Genomic DNA, 17,474 nt, shown 5'->3' with positions numbered 1-17,474 from the left:
GCCAAGCACAGGCTCTGAAACAAGCTACGGGGTCGGAAACACGCTAAATACTATTGTTCTAGACGCGCACCCACTTTGGACAACGTGGGGCGGCGCTAGCGGCCGGGCTAGCGTGCCGGCTCGGATCCAGGAGTCGCGCGCCTGCCAAACCGAGAAACCCAAGCGGCCACCCTTTGGGCCTCATCGCTGCACACTGCTCCAGTTGCTTGCAGAGGGCGTCTTAACAGCTCCAAATAACTCAATCGTGCTCAAGGGCATCGCAAATCTTCTATAGATGCCTATAACAAAGTGACTACATAAGGCTTTTGATGTATGCTCATGCTTATGTCCAGTGCTCATCTTATTCCTCTATCCCCCGTTGTGCTTGAAGTTGTCCAATCTCTTTCCCCTGCTATCACACACCCATGCGCGCGCATACGAAGGGCGTTGAACACCATGTAGAGGCTCGGTGATGCTGTGCAATACCGTCGTGCAACCCGAATCCGCTCGGCCAGGTTGCTGGTAAGTGGTTGTAATGCGTTATCCCCGTCATTTCGTAGCATCAAACGTTGCACGTATGGGAAAAATGCTTGGTCAATTGCTCGCCCCACGAAACAAAACTGACTGGTGGAAAACAACATCGCGTGTTTCCTCGTACAAACAAGCCTAGTTTGGACAGATGGGCCCATTAAGCCTCAGAAACGCCTTATTCCGCAGTCTGCTCGGTGACGCATAGACGTTTGGAGGCGTGTGTAACGGCTTACACTATCTTCACAAGTGACAGACGCCCCGAACGCCAAGTAACTGAACGCCAGAAAGGCTGTTTGAAACAGTGACGGGCCTGGCATTTTCTGCTCCCCGGTGACCTGGTTCCGCTAAACAGGTGCCAAGGTACCGAACACCACTACAGGCAGCACCCACGGCCCATGTTGTCATCTCGCTTCGCCACAGACAAGCGGGCACGGCGGGTCGAGATTACCGCCAAGGAAACAAAACCTCATGCGTCTAAGGCACCATAGTGAAGAAGTGCTCGACACCGACGGGCGGGTTGGTGTGCATGGGCACCGGAAAGAGTTAGTGAGCTTGAATGAGGCGTTGAACAGAGGCAAGTGACGGGATACATAAGAAGTCGTGTAGAACGTCCCTAATGCCTCACCAGCACTTCACTGCCAACCTTCTTTCGCTTCTCCACAGTCTTTCGCTACTTCATTCGTTTCTCAAGGCTAGTCCTTCCATACAATTCTTTTCACTTTCCAGTCCAAGTTCAAACAACGACAAACAACAACACCAACCTCAATCTTAACCTCACCTCAACATGAAGCTTTCACTCCTCGCCGCTGCTGCCATTGCGCAGATCGCCTCCGCCCACTACTTCTTCGAGCTTCTTGTCATCGATGGCAAGGAGACCAAGCCTTATGAGTTCGTTCGTGAGAACACTCGTTCTATCAAGTACAACCCCACCAAGTGGAAGAACCCTCTCGACAACATCACCCCCGATGACACCGACTTCCGCTGCAACAAGGGTGCTTTCGCCTCCGCCAGCCGCACCGGCGTTGCTGAGGTCAAGCCCGGAACCAAGCTCGCCATGAAGCTCGGTGTCGCCGCCACCATGAGGCACCCAGGCCCAATCCATGTCCACATGTCCAAGGCTCCCGGCTCCGTCAAGGAGTACGAGGGCGACGGTGACTGGTTCCTGATCAAGCAAGCCGGTCTCTGCACCAAGGGAGACATCAAGGGGGACGCCTGGTGCAGCTGGGACAAGAACAACGTTGAATTCGATATTCCTATCGGCACCCCTCCCGGTGAATACCTCGTCCGCTCCCAGCACGTCGGTGTCCACGGCGCCCACGATGGCCAAGCCGAGTTCTACTACGGGTGCGCCCAGATCAAGGTTACCGGCGACGGCGCCGGCGTCCCAGGCCCCATGATCAAGTTCCCCGGTGGCTACAAGAAGACGGATCCCTCCTGGAACTTCAGCGTCTGGGGCGGATACAAGGACTTCCCCTTCCCCTCGCAGACTGTTTGGACTGGCGGTAACAGCGGCGGTGCTCAGTCTCCTGCTACCTCGCCTTCTTCCTCTCCCTCTCCCTCTGCTGCTGCCACCAAGCCCCAGGCTACTCCTGCTCCTCCTGCTCCCAAGCCCCAGCCTTCTCAGCCTGCTACCCCTGTTGAGCAGCCTGCCGGTGTCCCGGTCACCCAGCCCAGCAGCGCCCCTGTTGAGCAGGCTCCTTCCGATGACTACCCTGCTGGAGGTGATTACCCTGCTGGTGATGATTACCCCACTGAGGAGGCTCCCAAGCCTACTCCTGCTACCCCATCCCCTGCTACTCCTGCCACCAGCAAGCGTCCTTGCAACGGTGGCAAGAAAGCCAGGCGCGGTAGCCGTGCTTTCCGCCAGTCTCTCCGCAAGTAAAAATGTGGATGGGTTTCTGGAAATTCTTCGAAGCAAAGACATGACAGTTTTCTGATGTTGAAACGAAGAAGGGGGGTCGTTTGCTTCTGGAATTTCGAAAAAAACTGATGGTTGGACTATTTTTTGCAGTGTCTGGCCTGATTCTTTTTGTTTGCATATAAGTATTATACCTTCTTAGGCAGCGGTGCTGCGCTTGTATATATTAAGAAATACAAAGCTCATTGACTTTTCAAACACTTGGACTTGACTTGACTTTTGTATGACTTTTGCACTTGAACAGAAGCGACTTCTCAGTTCTTTTGTTTTTATCTTACACTTGATGACCGTGAACTTTAACGCCATTTACCTGCACTTTACTCCTAAGGCAAATTTCCTAGTGACTTAACTAACCCCACATGCAAAACACAACCAAGAGACATGTCATTTGCTCTCTTCACAGTTTGCGAATCCTCAAGACCCTCGAAGAAGGGGAAGACTCTGAACCACCCGGACTCCTCAACTTCCTCGAAGATGGCGAAGACGTCGAACCAACCTGGCTCCTCAAACGCTTCGTAGAAGTCGTCGCAAGTTCCAAACTCCCATATAGAACTCCCTCCATTGTCTTCCCCTCGTCCGCTTCATCCTCCTCCCCTTCTTCTTCTTCGTCCTCCATTTTCTCATGCTCGTCATCCTCACTCCCCTCCCCCTCCTCCGCCCGCCTAACCCCCTCCCTCAACTTCCACTCCCTCTCCCTCTCCCCCTTCCCCCTCCTCTTCTTCTTCCTCGTCTCCACCCCCCTCATCCGCGCCTCCGCAACCTTGACATCCGCCTCGTCTGCCCACGGCCCCGCCTTAATCTCCGCCCTACTCTTCCCCATCCACCACTGCGCGTCGTGAATACCTGTTATAGCGCCTTCTTGCACCCAGTCTGGCCGCGGAATGCCTAGCTCGTAGAGTTCGTGGGTGGGGGAGATGGATATGAGGATGGCGTGTTTGCGGAGCAGGGTTAGGGCTGGGAGGTGGGTTGGGTACTGGGGGCAGAGGGAGAAGCGGGTTGTTTGGGTGATTGGGAGGTTGAGGGATTTTTGGGTTGCTGTGTAGGATAGGCCGGAGTGGATGCGGGTTAGGAGGGCGGCTTGATCGGAGGGTGAGAGGGCAGAGGGGGTTTCGGGTCCGGCTGGGGATAGGACTGGAGATAAGTCTGGAGATGAGGGGGTTGAGGAGAGTGACGAGGTGGTGTCGGAGTCGGAATATATAGGTGCAGACTTGTCCTTGGTGGGCTTTGTTGGTGGTGGCGAAGGAAGCCGAAGCCTGCTGGGTTGGGGGGAAGTGTCGTCACCTCGCAGTGGACGCATAATTGGTGGGGAAGGCATTCGTAGCCTTTCGGGTTGAGTTGGTGTGAGGTGATCCTCGAGTGAGAGAGAGAATAGCTCGTCGACCGCATCGCGGTCTTCAAGCCCATATGCCATGGCTGTAGTTGTGCGAGGTGGTTTCCCAGGTCAATGGTATATCGTACTGTGATGAGGGAAGGTAACTGGGTTGTAGATGTGGATATTTTATTTGAGAGTGATATGATGGTGGTGATATAGAAGGCGAAGTTAAGTAAACAAGGTACTTTGTGTACTGTTGTCGAGCACTGTTCTGAGAATAGCGTTTGCTTTCACTATGTTGATACCTAAAGCAGTTTAGTGGTTGCAGTGAAACGGACTATTCAAGCTTCAAGCACATACAGAGATTTGTGTACGTGACCGATTGGAAGAACAAGCAAGGTACTATCAATATTCCTACTGTATTTGACTTGAACGTGGACCAAATCAGTGAACAGTTCTGACAGACTTAGGTTTCTCGTCTGATGGATGTGAGAATACAAATAACACAAGCTATTTCCTACCCAGGATATCGGTGCGTACTTGAACATCTGTTTCTAACTTGTTGGTTATTCAAAGAGATCTTTTGGTCTTCGAGAGAACAACCTCTAACGTCCCTCCCAACAGGTAGAAAAACAATATTTGTTAAAATGTAAGCAAAAATGCTATTTTAAAGCAACCTTAATTCTATTTTTGATTTACGTCAATATAGGAACGCTTCAAGGCGCTATTCTAGCTCTCTCTCTACAGGTTAGCGTATTTGTATTCGAAATCTATACCCGCCTTATAGCACAGTTGCTGATCTCGCGTAAAGCCTTGTCTCTTACTAAACATAATTTATCCTTTTGATGTAAATGACTATAACATGTTCTGTATTGAGTGGTTCTATGAAATGCCTGCGAAGCTGCAATGCTGTAGAGCGTTTGTTGTCGACGGAAGCTAACGTTCATGAATCATTTACCACAAGGCATCGCTAGACAAGGCTTGCCACGTCTATGTAACATAACCATAAATCTGCTATCTAAGAAAAGTTAGTTTTGTGCCCTTAAATGCGACATAAAAAAGGCATCTGGTAGGTGGCCAACCTGCTGCATGGTTGCACCTACGTAGCAATGGATCTTATGAATAAGAAGTGGCGCAGCACAACACATGTTGCATTGCAGCTGTTCCACCGCAGCAAGGCTACCCTTCGCCCAGACACTAGCAACTCTGCTGCCTATAAGATGCCGCTCTCCTCTCTGGTAGCTCTTCATCTGCACTTTTTTTGTCCGTAAATCCTGTCTAAGTATGGATCCGCTCAGCGTCACAGCCAGCATAATCGCAGTAATCCAGCTCTCCGCTAAGATTCTCACATATCTGAGCGATGTCAACGATGCGCCAAAAGACCGCACGCACTGCGAAGCTGAAATATCAAATACCCGTAATCTTTTTTGTAAACTACTAGATCACGTTCAAAATGGGGACCCTAACCGGCCACGGAATACTGCTGTCGAAGCTCTCGCATCCCCTAACGGGCCACTTGACCAGTTCAAGCAGGCGCTTGAAGAGCTGCAGAATAAGATAACAGACGGGGGTCGATTGAAGAAGGTCGGCGAAGCGCTAGTATGGAAGTTTAAGAAGGAGGAGATTGCTAGCATACTGGATCGAATAGAGCGTTTGAAAACACACGTATTGATCGCGTTACAGATGGACCACTTGTAAGTCTTTTCGTAGCGCTATAATGTTACTTCGCTTACACGTAGAAGCAAACTATACCAAGATACTCAAGACGATGCAAAGCATAGCAAGATAGTAGAATGGATCTCGCCTTTGAACTACCCCGCCCGGCAATCAGACATCATCGGTCACAGACAAGAAGGGACGTGTCAGTGGTTTCTTAGAGCGCCCGAGTTCGCAAAGTGGCTGGGTGAGCCGAAAGGTACACTCTTCTGCCCAGGGATTCCTGGCGCCGGCAAGACGATGGTGGCTGCGATCGCGATCGACCACCTGTTGCACTATACACGTACACAGAGCAGCTCGATAGGAGTTGCATACGTGTACTGCAACTACCAAGAGCAGATAGAACAGGACGCCTCTAGCATGCTGGCAGCCATCGTTAAGCAGCTGGTGCAAGGTCGACCGTGGGCGCTGGAGCCTGTAGAACGACTGCACAAGAAGCATCACCACCTTGGCATGAAGCCGAAAATCGAGGAGATATTCAGCGCCCTTCAAGAAGTCATTGCAAAGTTTTCTACAGTCTATCTTGTGATCGACGCTCTGGACGAATGTCGAGATAATGACGGCACTCGTAGTCAGCTCCTGGCTAGACTCAAAGACTTACAAATAGGACAAGATGTTCGCATCATGGCCACGGCACGATTTATACCAGAGATTGAAGCTGAGTTTCAAGCAGAGATGAACCTAGAAATACGAGCTAGCGATGATGACGTGAGGCGTTATGTAGCCGGCCAGACGCACCGACTGCACAGATGCATTCAGCGTGACCCTGCGCTGCAGGCCATGATGGAAGACAAACTTGTAGAGGCGGTAGATGGTATGTATGTTATCTGTTTATTTATGTTAGATAACACCAACTTACGGGCGTCTAGGTTTCTTCTTGCCCGCCTACATACAGACTCACTCGTAGACAAGCGAACAGTAAAAGAAGTAAAGTCGACATTAGGCCGCCTCTTGAAGGGCTCAGTTACGATTGATGACGCCTACAGCGAGGCCATTCAACGCATAAATGGCCAACTAGACGGAGATAAAGAGCTGGCTAAAAGGGTACTGTCGTGGATCACGTATGCGAAACGGCCGCTTACCACGACAGAGATCTGCTGTGCTCTGGCAGTAGAGCCAAATGAGGCAGGGCTCGATCCCGAGAACATACCTGATGTTGAAGATCTATTATCCGTGTGTGCTGGACTGGTCGTCGTTGACCAAGAAAGCGCTGTCATCCGTCTTGTGCATTACACCACCCAAGAATACTTCGAACGTATCCGAGATGTATGGAATCCAGGCGCTCAACTACATATAGCCTCGACATGTCTCACGTACCTATCATTTAGCACATTCGAAACTGGGAGCTGCTCCTCTGACGAAGAATTTGAAGAGAGGCTTCGAGGAAGTCAATTCTTAGGCTATACTGCCAAGCACTGGGGAGAGCATGCATTGACAGCGGAAGGTGAGATATGTGAGCTAGCCTGCTCATTTCTCTCCTGCAAGGAATTAGTTTCTTGCGCTGTGCAGGTACTCTTACGATCAGAATACACATATCAGGGGTATAGCCAGAAATATCCCAAGGACAGCACAGGATTGCATCTTACAGCTCGTTTCGGATTAGCCATTGTATTAGAGACTCTACTCCTAAATCAAGTAGGAGAGATAGGACTCATATTAGAAAGAAGAGATAGTGAGGGCCAGACTCCCCTATATCTTGCAGCAGAACTTGGACATCAAAGAATCGTGAAGCTGCTGCTCGACAAGGGCGCTGAAGTCAACGCGCAGGGCGGAAAGTACGGCAACGCACTGCAGGCGGCTGTAGCTGGGAACCATACAGCTATTGTTGAGCTCCTACTCAACAACGGCGCTGATGTCTCGCGACACGATAGCCAGGGAAAAAGCGTTTTGCATTATGCTACTAACAGCGCGAATTGTAACCTTGGTCTTATCGACCTTCTGCTTTCATGAGGCGCTCCAGCAAACACGATCGATATCAACAACATGACTCCAATGCATTAATGCGTCAAGCAAGGCCACAAATCTATAATAAGATTGCTTCTTGACAAGGGTTTGTCCATTGATGTCTGTGTCTATCGAAAGTCGCGGTCTCGGAACGCTGCGAAGACCGACACCTCGGGAATTTCAGCTGGCCTGACACCTCTACACTTTGCGGCTTTGACTGGCAATTTAGTCATGACCAAGTTCCTTCTTGAGTGTGGCGCTGATCCGAACGCTTTGTCCGGATACAACGAGTCCCCGATGCATCTCACGTTGCGTAAAACCCTGCATGGACCAGAATATGACGACGATTGGACCAACCAAGACTTCAGGATAGAAGTCATTCGGGATTTGGTGGAATTTGAAGAAGACGACATTGATGCATCTATTGCAGAAATAGCAATGCATCGCGAAGGTGTGCTTGATGCTCTGCTCGCAGATGCTAGGACCAGTATGACGATCAGAGACTGTCAACATAAGCATCTTTTGCACTGTGTTGGTTATGGAAAACCTGGAAGTGTGTCGATAATTCAGAAACTAATATATAGAGAAGCGAATCCGTTCGAAAGAAACTTGTAGCAGCAAAACGCACTGCACCTTGCTAGTCAAGCTGGCAACCACGACGCGGTTGCTATTCTAATTTCCTTGGGAGTTGATCCTGCCCTAACGGACAATGAAGGGCTCAATGCTCTTCACTACGCTGCACAAAATAGAAACCATGAAACAATCAGTGTTCTTCTAGAAACTGCTCCGGCAACAAGACCAGGCCTGGTGGCGTCGAAGGATAATCATGGTAGAAACTCGCTCCACCACCTGGTTTCTACGAGCTTTATAGTCCGGCATGAGACAATACAGTTACTGCTCGACAAAGGGGTAGGTGGTTCAGAGTTGGACGCATCTGGCAACCCACCGTTGGCGAGCTACTTTGAACAACCACTCACGCATGTACCAGATCTCAACGTCTGTCAACAATTGCTTTCGGTCAAAGGAAGCTCTTTGTTTTTTGACAGAAATGGAAAAAACCTAGGACACCTATGCACTTTTGCTGGGAAATGCAGCGTTCAAATTTTCGAGATCCTAAAGGAACACGGTGTCGATTTAACACAGAAAGACTTAGAAGGCAAGACAATTTTGCACTGTTCTGCGATACGCGGATCTCTTACTAAGGAATCTTTGCATTATCTTCTCCATGTTGTCGGCATTGAGATAGATGCAAAGGACGCGTCTGGAAAAACAGCGCTGCAATACGCGGCAGAGAAAGCGGGGAGAGATTACTACGCACTCTTCTTTGATCCTGGACGCTGGGATAGAAGTATGAAGCTATTGTTGGAATATAGTGCCAGTTGAACAGCTTCAAAGCTATAGGGGACTAGATACAGCTTTCCTCGTTGTCCTTTCTATGCACTGTTTGTCTTTCTTCTCTAGTACTTCTGTTCAGGGCTTTTGTAGTACGTACCAAGGTATGCGACGTTGTTACATCCGACAGCCCTGCGCTTGATGCAAACCGACACAGCGACGACGAATGGAGCGGAACATAAGAAATCGTTCGTTGCGCAGGCGGCAGAGGAAGTGCGTGGCTTAGTGCCGAATAGGTACCTGGTGTCTGGCGCTACATAACAAGGCCCGAGCGCAATTCTCTATGTAGTGTTGCCTTCGCATCGTTAGCTAAGGCCGTATATCTACAAATATCTAGAGCGTTACCAAATATTTTTGAAGATGAAATCTAGAGCGAAATTGGTGCGTATGCTGAGGTGCTAGCTGAGGCACGAATTGTCGCCGCTAGCAGATTGACGACCTATAGCTGCACCACCACGTATTTTTCTATTTAAGGATTAGTTATATGTAGAATATATGCGATTGGAGATAATGGAAGCCTGTGAATATCTTTAAAACAGGTCTTCTGCCTACTATCAGCTTGCTTATAGAATAGTGTTCCGTCAAACCGGTTGTTCCGGTACAAAGGGATGTACGTTATTCAGCCAACATCGAAAGCGAGTCCAAGTCCGTCACTCGATTCTTTGACCAGTCACCGAGTCACCTTCAATTCAACAAGCTACGCACAAACATGCTCGAATCACCAACCACCACCAATCACACACTACATACTTCAAAAATATCACACCACTCATCAACCTCGATCATAATTTCCTTACTACTTTCATGATATATACAAGCCCCTCCCCAATCCCCCAATACCCATTACACCCTCAAATCCCACATCCATCCTCCTACCCAGCCCGCCTCTACAAACAAGAATCCAACTCCTTCACAGCCTTGCACCCATCCTTGCCAAGCGTATAATCATCACAAAGCGTATTACACGACACACCAGGCTTTACAAACACTCTACCCTGCTGACTCGGGTCGCCGCCAGGAGTTCCATACCAGGGGAGACGGAACTGCTGGGTCGTGTCGCCGGCCTCACAGTTGTCTGCGCCTGTTTGTTGCGTTAGCACCAGCATAACAAGTCGTTTGGTACTTTGTCGCTTCTTGCACCAGCAAGGCAAGGCGAGGGTGTCAGGAAAGGGAAGAAGAAGAGAGAGAGAACATACGATATCCAGCCCTACAAGCACAATAATACGGTGCAGGCGTGCTCGGATCATCGTGGCCCCAGACAAACGTGCATGAAGTCGTGATGTCGCAGAGATTGTAGCCGGGGCGGTAGTCGCATTGCTGGCACACGGGCTCGCCGGCGTAGGCGAGGGACATGAGGGAGAATAGAACGATGGTGAGGGTCTTCATGATTGCAAGGTGTATGAGGTTGTTGAGCGAGTGTGTCGAAGTAGTGGGTTATCGAGGATGTATGGATGGGTTGAGTGGAGGTATGATGTGGTGCTGGAAAAGGTAGGTTATATATATATATGTGAGCGGATAGTGTGACGTCCTATGAGGTGTCTATTTTAAGATTGAAGTAGTCTATGGGTAAGTGAGCTGGCGAGTATTATCCCGCTGCATAGTTCAAGTCTGATAGGCCCGTAAATGCGTAGTGGAATCAGAGGGGAAGCAAGCTGACTTCGGACGTGGCGGCGTGTCCCTCGCATCCTTCGTATACTTTGGTGCATTGATTTTCCTAGAAGAACTATTGAAAAAAAGAACACGATACTTTTCCGCTGCGCGTGACAGACATACGGGCCTGGAATCGCTTTGGGAAAGTTGTGGGGATTGTCTCGTGGTAAGCTATAATCCAGCAAAGGAACAGGTTACTACTATCATGTAATCCTCAGTCACCCTTCTGTCAGAATTTCCCATCAATGGCCCACAGAAAGCAAGTAATGAATCCCAAACCATCGAAGCGTTTGCTTGCCCGTAACGAAAAGAAAGCTAGCACACAAGGGTCCAGTGACATAAAGTTTTGTTCCCAATAATAAGCTGACAGCAGTCTATTTACCCTCCCGCTCAAGCCCAAAAGCCTTAGCCTCACACCCCAGGTTTCGAAATGGTAAGTGGCGTTCTTGACCCAAGAAATTGACATCGTATTTTCCGCGCCACGGCGCACAGCACCGAGTATCGATAGTTGGGGTGTAGACGAATGGAAATTGCAGTGGGTGTGCTGACAAAGACTATAGCCGTAGCTGAATCCGTCTTCTTTGATCATGGGATCTCGTGTTTCCCCGCCGTTCCCGGCCCGCCAGTCAGCGTGAAGTGTAAAAAAAAACACGAGGTTAAACACGAAATCTCAAGGGGATAGATGGAGGATTACGAACTATTTTTAGCAAGCGGAATCACATGTTTGCAAACAAGAAAAAGATGGTGGTGGTGGTGCGCACATGACTTGAGAAAGCGAACAAAAGTATGTTGTATTGAATGAATCGCTCAGCAATGCGAATGGTGCTGCAGCCGAGTTCCAAACGCCGGTCATGATAATAACTCCTCCATGTACTATTGGTATACAGACTGTCGTGAACTCATCACCTCTTGCCCTTCTTGAGCACTAGGCCCTTCCAGCCCTTGCTATCCTTGATGCGTCGGAGCGCCTTGCTTGCAATAGGATCCTTGGCCAAATCATCCAGACAGGCCTTCTTCTCTTCTTCACTCTCGTGCTCGTGGAACTCGCACCATTCCTTTTCCATCTTTGGCCGCTCGCCTCTTGCTAGCATGGTGACCAGCTCGAACAGGAAAGCTTGTGGCAGGTGGCTTCGCAGAGGAATGGTGCGCTCATCATCGCGATCGGGGTTCCAGTACACAGAGTACATATCGAGAAAGTACCTGCACAGTGGTGCGTCTGGAGGGAGACTCTCGTATGCGGCAATGACGTTGCTGTGGTCGGGCATGACTTGCAGAATCTCATCGTTTGTTTGCCATGCGAGAATGACGGCGCGGCTTAGTTTGGGAATCGAGTATTTGTGCGCGAAAACATAGAGCGATATGAAACGGCGCTCGAGGAATCCTTCCAAACTCCTCCATTTGTAGGGTCGTGAACAGCATGGGCATAGTGTCTCCTTGGGTATCTCGGGCTTCTCTGCAGGGTTGCGAGGGGGCAGTACTACTGGAGGCTTTTCAGCCTCAACTTCCCCCTGTACTTTCTCTGCGCTAGTTGTTGTTGGGCTGTTCGTTGCTTCGGCGGGTGCTGATGCGCCATCTGCAGGTGTTTCGTCGTCCAGAGCGATGCCCCATGAAGCAGTATCTACATCGTCACCTTCACCTTGCTCTGTAGGTGGAACACTGGTGTTGTCGTTTCCATTGACGCTAATAGCATGTGTTGGAGGATGAACTTCCTTGCCGCCCTCGATCAAGTGATGTGGGATAAATCCTGTGTAAAGCCAGAGCATAAATGCATCAAAGACGTCTGGACTAGTATCCTCTAGCTCAAGCGTTGAACTAGAGGAGTTGTAAGGCGAGCTGCTCTTCTCTTCTAAGCATGTGTTGAAGTATGTCGAGCATCTCCTCAAAAGTTCGCGATGGCAGCTGAAAGACTCGGGATGTTCCTTTCCACCAACTTTGACGGTGATAATAGTTTGGTCAAAGTTTCTGCATCTGGTTAGCCGTTGCGCCCGACATCGTCCCGAGCTTCACCATAGCTTACCGGAAAGTGTGACCGAGCGTCGTCGCACCCTTAGAGTTCATGAAAGGCATTTTGATAAGATAATCTGGTTCATTCATCGCGGGCTCATTGTGGGCAGTCCCGATTATTATATTCCTACACGTATTGTGGCGCACCAGGAGCACTGAGAGGACCGTTTCAGCGACTGTACCAGCCCCATCTTGGCGTTGGATCGTGCAACGGTATAATGCTTGTAAGAGCTTCGGTTCAACGGGGGAGAAGGCTTAAGCGGAGAGTCGTATTGCTTGATTGAAACACGCTCACACAATGATAGCGAGTGACGGCTGGGTATTTCTCGGCGATCTTGGGGCAGGGTAGGGGTGGTTCGAAGACGTGCGGGAGAGGATGGGTTTGAGCACGGTTTCACATTGCTTGGCGGGGGCGAGATGCCTCCACGCGCGCCTGAGTTGGCAAAGATGTGCCTCACCGTCGTACAGCACCAACGCTAGATGTGTTCCTTCTACATCGTTTAAATTATTCCTGACGCATAAGGTCGTTTGAGACAGGGATCAAATCCTGACGCGTGATAAAGTGGAAGCGTTGTCATCTTTATGAGGTTCTGCGTCTGGACTGAGGACGTGTGTCCATAGTAGTACTATCACCAGTGGCTACCTAGACCAACTTCGTCTATCATTAGACACAACCACCCACGCTCAATCTATACAATGGTAGATACTCTACGTCTCTGAGGCTTTGAGAAGCGTATTGTTTCACTGCAGTCCTTGATACAATAGTGCATCTATAACGCACATGCCTCATCTTCCCAGCTCCGTGACTACACTAACCCGACTCGAAAGGTATGAGCCTAGTGATCTTGCAGTAGCTCCACAGGTGGATGCAGAGGCCTAGCGTTGATCAGTGAGTACCGTTCACAGGAGAAAGTGGGGGCATGGTCAGGGACCGAGGATAGACAAGGGTTTGAGGCTTCATGAAGAGTTGGAGTTTACAGATGTGAAAAGGCTTTGTCGCTCCCTCGTCACCGTTCTTAATTGGACATCTCCCCCCATTCCCTCCACCACTCATACAGCGCAATACCGCCCGCCGTCTGCACGTCTGCGAAAATGGTGTTAGAGCATGGTTCACAACTGCATATACAGGTTTGAGAGAATTAGAACTTACTAAGACTTCTTGTCACACCCACAGTCTTTATTTCCACGTTGCGATCAATGACTGCAAGCACCTCGGCTGAGATACCTTCTTTCTCACTCCCAAGTACCAGGCAGCACTTCTTGGGCAGTGTCCCAACGTCTTGACGACGGACAACTTCAATCGTGTCACCATCACTACCCAGGTATGCGCCATCGACACCTTCGTAACCCAAGATACCGCTGCGGTCTGTTTGTTCGATACCCACAACCTCGTATCCTTGGCTCTTCGCTTCCAACAAGAATGCAGGGACATCCAGTTCTTTGAGTTCCTTAATGGCAAGGTGCTTCTCTGATCTTACGCTCGTGGCCTTGAAGTCTTTGTGCGCAACCTTCTTGAGATCATCGATGTATAGAGTCTCCAACCCAAAAGACTCGGATATACGCGAAAGACCTCCCAGGTTCGTGGGATTGTCAATCAGGGATGCGACAAGCATGACAGATGCGGGCCGCCGGTTTTGTATGCTTGGTGGACCAGACGCTGGATGGAGGTTGTCTAGGTCGATACCGGCCTTGGTTTGTAGTGTGACCTGGCCGCTCGGATCTTCCTTAAACACAGCTGAAGGAGCTGCAGTTGCTGGTTCATCGCTAGTATTCTGTTTTCCTGGTGCAGTACCCAACTGTATGATTGCGGGAGGACAGGCGACATGCATCGCTTGATCGTCCGACTCAAGCTCTTCAAAATCTTCATACGTAACCAACTCATCTTCTGGCGATTCGATTGAAAGGTACCGCCCCTGGAAAATACCGACCATGGTGAAGTCTGCTTCAATGTCGACCTTCAGGGTTCTTATCGTCCATGGCGAAGCACTGAACTTGTCGAGACGTCGGATAAAGGTATCCATAGCAAAGAGCGCAGGGTTTTCGACGACTGTCTTCCAACCCTTTTTGGTTGCGAGATCAAAGACCAGCGGAAATGCAAAGTTCGCCTCGTGGCGTATCTGAACTTTCGGACTTGCCGAGTATGCATTGAGCTGCATCATAAGCTTGGTGGTAAACACCTCAGACTCATAAGATGCGACTAGAAGTCCAAGTTTGATCAAGCTGGCAATGTGCATAGGACTGTACTCGTCCAAGTTCTGCAGCTGCTCGATAACTCTCGAAGACTTTCCTGGGAACTGACGATAAATGCGAGCTATCGTCCATTCGAGCAGATAGCGATAACGTGGCCATGACTCCAGTGTCAGAGCATGTGTGAGTCCATCGAGATACGCATCAGCATCCGAATTACTGATGCAAACATGGCTCAATAAAAGGATTGCCTGTAGCTGTAATGTCTTTTTCCAGGGACTCTTAACGGCGACTGGTGGCTGTTGATCTTTCCAGGGTTGGATCAAGCGATTGAGAATGCTCTTGGCAACATCTAACTGCCCTTCAGGGAATCGTCGTAGAATATCCAAGACAGCTGTGTATGCGTGCCATTCTCGAAGTCCATAATACGAGGTATATGTTCGATGTGGCAGGTATCGTTGCAGTTTTTCAGCAGCCACGACCTCGAACAAGAACTCCGGCTTGATGGATGCAGGATCGTTTACAAAGTCTAAGATGTAATCTTCAAAGGGAAGAATACCTGTGATGGAGGGATTTTCAAAAGCAGCTTTGCGAAGCGATTTTGCAAGCGCTGCAAGCACGTAGGACCTACCCTTGGATAACCTTGCTAGACGTGACATGGCTTTGGACAAAAGGTTTGTGAGATCTGTTGCGGATTCTACATCGTTTCTTTGGTTATGTACGACACAAATGTGTACGCATGCCGGGTGGAACATCAAAGGTGGCAGGTGAACAGCAAATGGCCGAATGAAGTCGCGGATTTCAGCCTCTTCCCAAAGTGCTGCCAAGGCGATGTGCACCTCATCTGGATCGACAGAGTTGACGTCCATCTGATCGAGCAGCTTGGTCAAGGCCTTACAGGCAGGCGCAAATCTTTGGCCCTGAATGCAGTTATGCTTTGACTCGCGTAGGTCCTTCAGGAAAAGCTGGAGTGACAAGGGTGTAGTGTCATCCGAGGCGGTGACAGTTGTTGATTGATCCACTTGCTTCTCTAGGTTTTTACACCGAGCGCGTAGGGCTTCCTCGGCTGGCATCATCTCAGATCCCGAGTCAGGACGGATAAGATCGCAAAGCTTTCGGCAATGAAGGCTATGTAAATCGCTCGCCACCTCAGGAAGACCCGGAAGTCGTGCAAGGCTTAAGATTTCTGCAATTTCGGCTGACGCAAAGTCCGGGTGTCCTGACAGTGAGGAATTGCTTTGTCGTGCGGCGAGACCTGTTATGAGACCATTTAGTAGATATAGTATTGCCGACTGAAATAATCGGCCGCGAGCGTTCATGATGAATCGAACAACGCCCAATATGATGGCACGCCCATGGCGGTTATCCACGCCGATTTCTTGCGTGCTATCATCGTTCGATGGGACAAAACATGGACTGTCTTCAGTATCAGACGCAAATCGTGCGATAACAGCGGCTAAAGCCTCTCCATGGGCACAGGTGGTTTGCGTTCGGGTGGCAGTAAGCGTTGAAGTGAAGAGACTCCCATCTGTTGCCCACGGGAGGAATCCGTCGAAGAGAAAGTGTATGTGGCCACTGATATCACCGCGACACTATCAGAATATGGTTATTATTTGGAAAGCCAGCTTGTAATCAAGTTAAGTTGTGCATCAGCACTGTTGAAGTTTGCTTACCTGGATGACAAAGTCCATGTACCAGCGGCCAATCATCTTCCTGACACTCTCTTGAATTAATGGATCAAGAGCTGCCGTGAGCAGAGTCGTTGTCATTGCCGGAGTGATTTTTGACGGAAGTGCGTTTGAGGATCCAAGCAGTTTGGTCATTGATGAGAGGGAGTCTTCTACTTGCCCAGTGTAGCGATGCAGGACGATAGTCTCGAACAAGGTAGAGTAGAGATCGTACTTTTCCCGGTCCTCGCCGCTTGCAGCATACTGCATTGTTGGAGTGTCAATGCGATTTGTTGTAGCCGGGAAAGACTGTCGAATGATGCCAAGGCAGTACTTGCGCTGGTCTGCATGGCCTTTGACGAGACCGAGTCTCAATTTTTTCCAATATTGTTCGTCCCTTACGCATTCGAACTTTAGGCCACTGGATGCGGCCAGCGAGATCCATTGAAACCAAGTTCTGTAAATATTGCTCGATCTCGCAGCAAAACGCTTCGCATCAAGAGCGCTCAGTTTGTTCCATAATGACTCATTGATTACACGGTTGATTTCGATAGGCGAACTTCCCCTTTTGTTCTTCAACAACGAGAAGAAAGCGGATAAGACTTCGTGTGCAGCCTCGTCTAATCCATTGGTACCCAGAAAGTCCGATAGAAGACTAAGAGTATCGACGTCGACCATGTGGTCCTCTGCTCCTGACACCCAGAAACAGCATTTCAAATAGTGCAGATACGTCCTTGCAGACTCGAGCTTTTCAGGATTCCCAGAAAGGTCTTGTCTTGATCGAGCAAGGGCGTCATAAAGCCCAATTTTGAGATGAGCTGCTACTAGCGATTCGCGGTTGAGACACAACTCTGCGATCTTATAAAGATGATCTGAGGATGATTCGTCGGCTAGGCGGGTTAAAACGATGTCCCACAGTTGCCCGTGCTGCACGGTGCTCGCGGGTCCGGCATCAGATCCGTTGGTGGGCAGGAGTCGAAGGCAAATGTCGAGTGCGCTGATATCAATGCCGTACGGTGCGGCTTTGAGCTTGGCAAGGCTGGCGTCAAAGGCGGCCTGCCGGGTATGCTCATCCAATAGGCTCAGCACTGCAGCAGTGGCCATGTTGGGCAGAAAGTCCCGTCAGCGGAACCGTATAATGGGGAGAGCTGACGTTTCCTGCAGTGCGGTGTAA

The 17,474-nt window shown here is 49.8% G+C and overlaps 6 protein-coding genes across 6 annotated transcripts; 2 read left to right on the top strand and 4 right to left on the bottom strand.

The window, feature by feature from the left end:
* Positions 1-1,132: 1,132 nt before the first annotated feature.
* On the top strand, positions 1,133-2,509 carry COCSADRAFT_36311 (glycoside hydrolase family 61 protein). The gene has a single exon (XM_007700952.1). It carries the CDS (start codon positions 1,295-1,297, stop codon positions 2,390-2,392), a length of 1,098 nt encoding a protein of 365 aa, XP_007699142.1. The 5' UTR covers positions 1,133-1,294; the 3' UTR covers positions 2,393-2,509.
* Positions 2,510-2,825: 316 nt separating this feature from the next.
* On the bottom strand, positions 2,826-3,839 carry COCSADRAFT_170789 (uncharacterized protein; the record flags this gene model as incomplete). Its single annotated transcript, XM_007701306.1, has 1 exon — positions 2,826-3,839. The coding sequence occupies one exon, from the start codon at positions 3,837-3,839 to the stop codon at positions 2,826-2,828; it is 1,014 nt and encodes a 337-aa protein (XP_007699496.1).
* Positions 3,840-5,024: 1,185 nt separating this feature from the next.
* Positions 5,025-7,406, top strand: COCSADRAFT_159956 (uncharacterized protein; the record flags this gene model as incomplete). Its single annotated transcript, XM_007701305.1, has 3 exons — positions 5,025-5,434; positions 5,483-6,274; positions 6,326-7,406. The coding sequence occupies 3 exons, from the start codon at positions 5,025-5,027 to the stop codon at positions 7,404-7,406; spliced, it is 2,283 nt and encodes a 760-aa protein (XP_007699495.1).
* Positions 7,407-9,642: 2,236 nt separating this feature from the next.
* COCSADRAFT_116197 (uncharacterized protein) lies at positions 9,643-10,178 on the bottom strand (the record flags this gene model as incomplete). Its single annotated transcript, XM_007701304.1, has 2 exons — positions 9,643-9,873; positions 9,989-10,178. The coding sequence occupies 2 exons, from the start codon at positions 10,176-10,178 to the stop codon at positions 9,680-9,682; spliced, it is 384 nt and encodes a 127-aa protein (XP_007699494.1). The 3' UTR covers positions 9,643-9,679.
* A 1,048-nt stretch (positions 10,179-11,226) lies between these two features.
* Positions 11,227-12,558, bottom strand: COCSADRAFT_36309 (uncharacterized protein). The gene is made up of 2 exons (XM_007700951.1): positions 12,460-12,558; positions 11,227-12,404 (listed from the first exon to the last, which is right to left on the bottom strand). Exons 1-2 carry the CDS (start codon positions 12,507-12,509, stop codon positions 11,345-11,347), a joined length of 1,110 nt encoding a protein of 369 aa, XP_007699141.1. The 5' UTR covers positions 12,510-12,558; the 3' UTR covers positions 11,227-11,344.
* A 904-nt stretch (positions 12,559-13,462) lies between these two features.
* On the bottom strand, positions 13,463-17,404 carry COCSADRAFT_88227 (uncharacterized protein; the record flags this gene model as incomplete). The annotated part of the gene is made up of 3 exons (XM_007701303.1): positions 13,463-13,530; positions 13,597-16,225; positions 16,307-17,404. 3 exons carry the CDS (start codon positions 17,402-17,404, stop codon positions 13,463-13,465), a joined length of 3,795 nt encoding a protein of 1,264 aa, XP_007699493.1.
* Positions 17,405-17,474: the final 70 nt, after the last annotated feature.

Source organism: Bipolaris sorokiniana, assembly GCF_000338995.1.
Source record: "Bipolaris sorokiniana ND90Pr unplaced genomic scaffold COCSAscaffold_6, whole genome shotgun sequence".
NCBI classification, from domain to species: domain Eukaryota; kingdom Fungi; phylum Ascomycota; class Dothideomycetes; order Pleosporales; family Pleosporaceae; genus Bipolaris; species Bipolaris sorokiniana.
The sequence above is the reverse complement of the archived record's forward strand: the minus strand, read 5'-3'. Positions and strand labels throughout refer to the sequence as shown.

Bases quoted from the DNA above. Each gene is read 5' to 3' on its own strand.
- COCSADRAFT_36311 (XM_007700952.1), top strand. From the start codon at position 1,295: ATGAAGCTTTCACTCCTCGCCGCTGCTGCCATTGCGCAGATCGCCTCC.
- COCSADRAFT_36309 (XM_007700951.1), bottom strand. From the start codon at position 12,509: ATGCCTTTCATGAACTCTAAGGGTGCGACGACGCTCGGTCACACTTTC. The intron at 12,405-12,459 runs GTAAGCTATGGT...AACCAGATGCAG, and splicing joins ACGCTCGGTCACACTTTCCG to AAACTTTGACCAAACTATTA.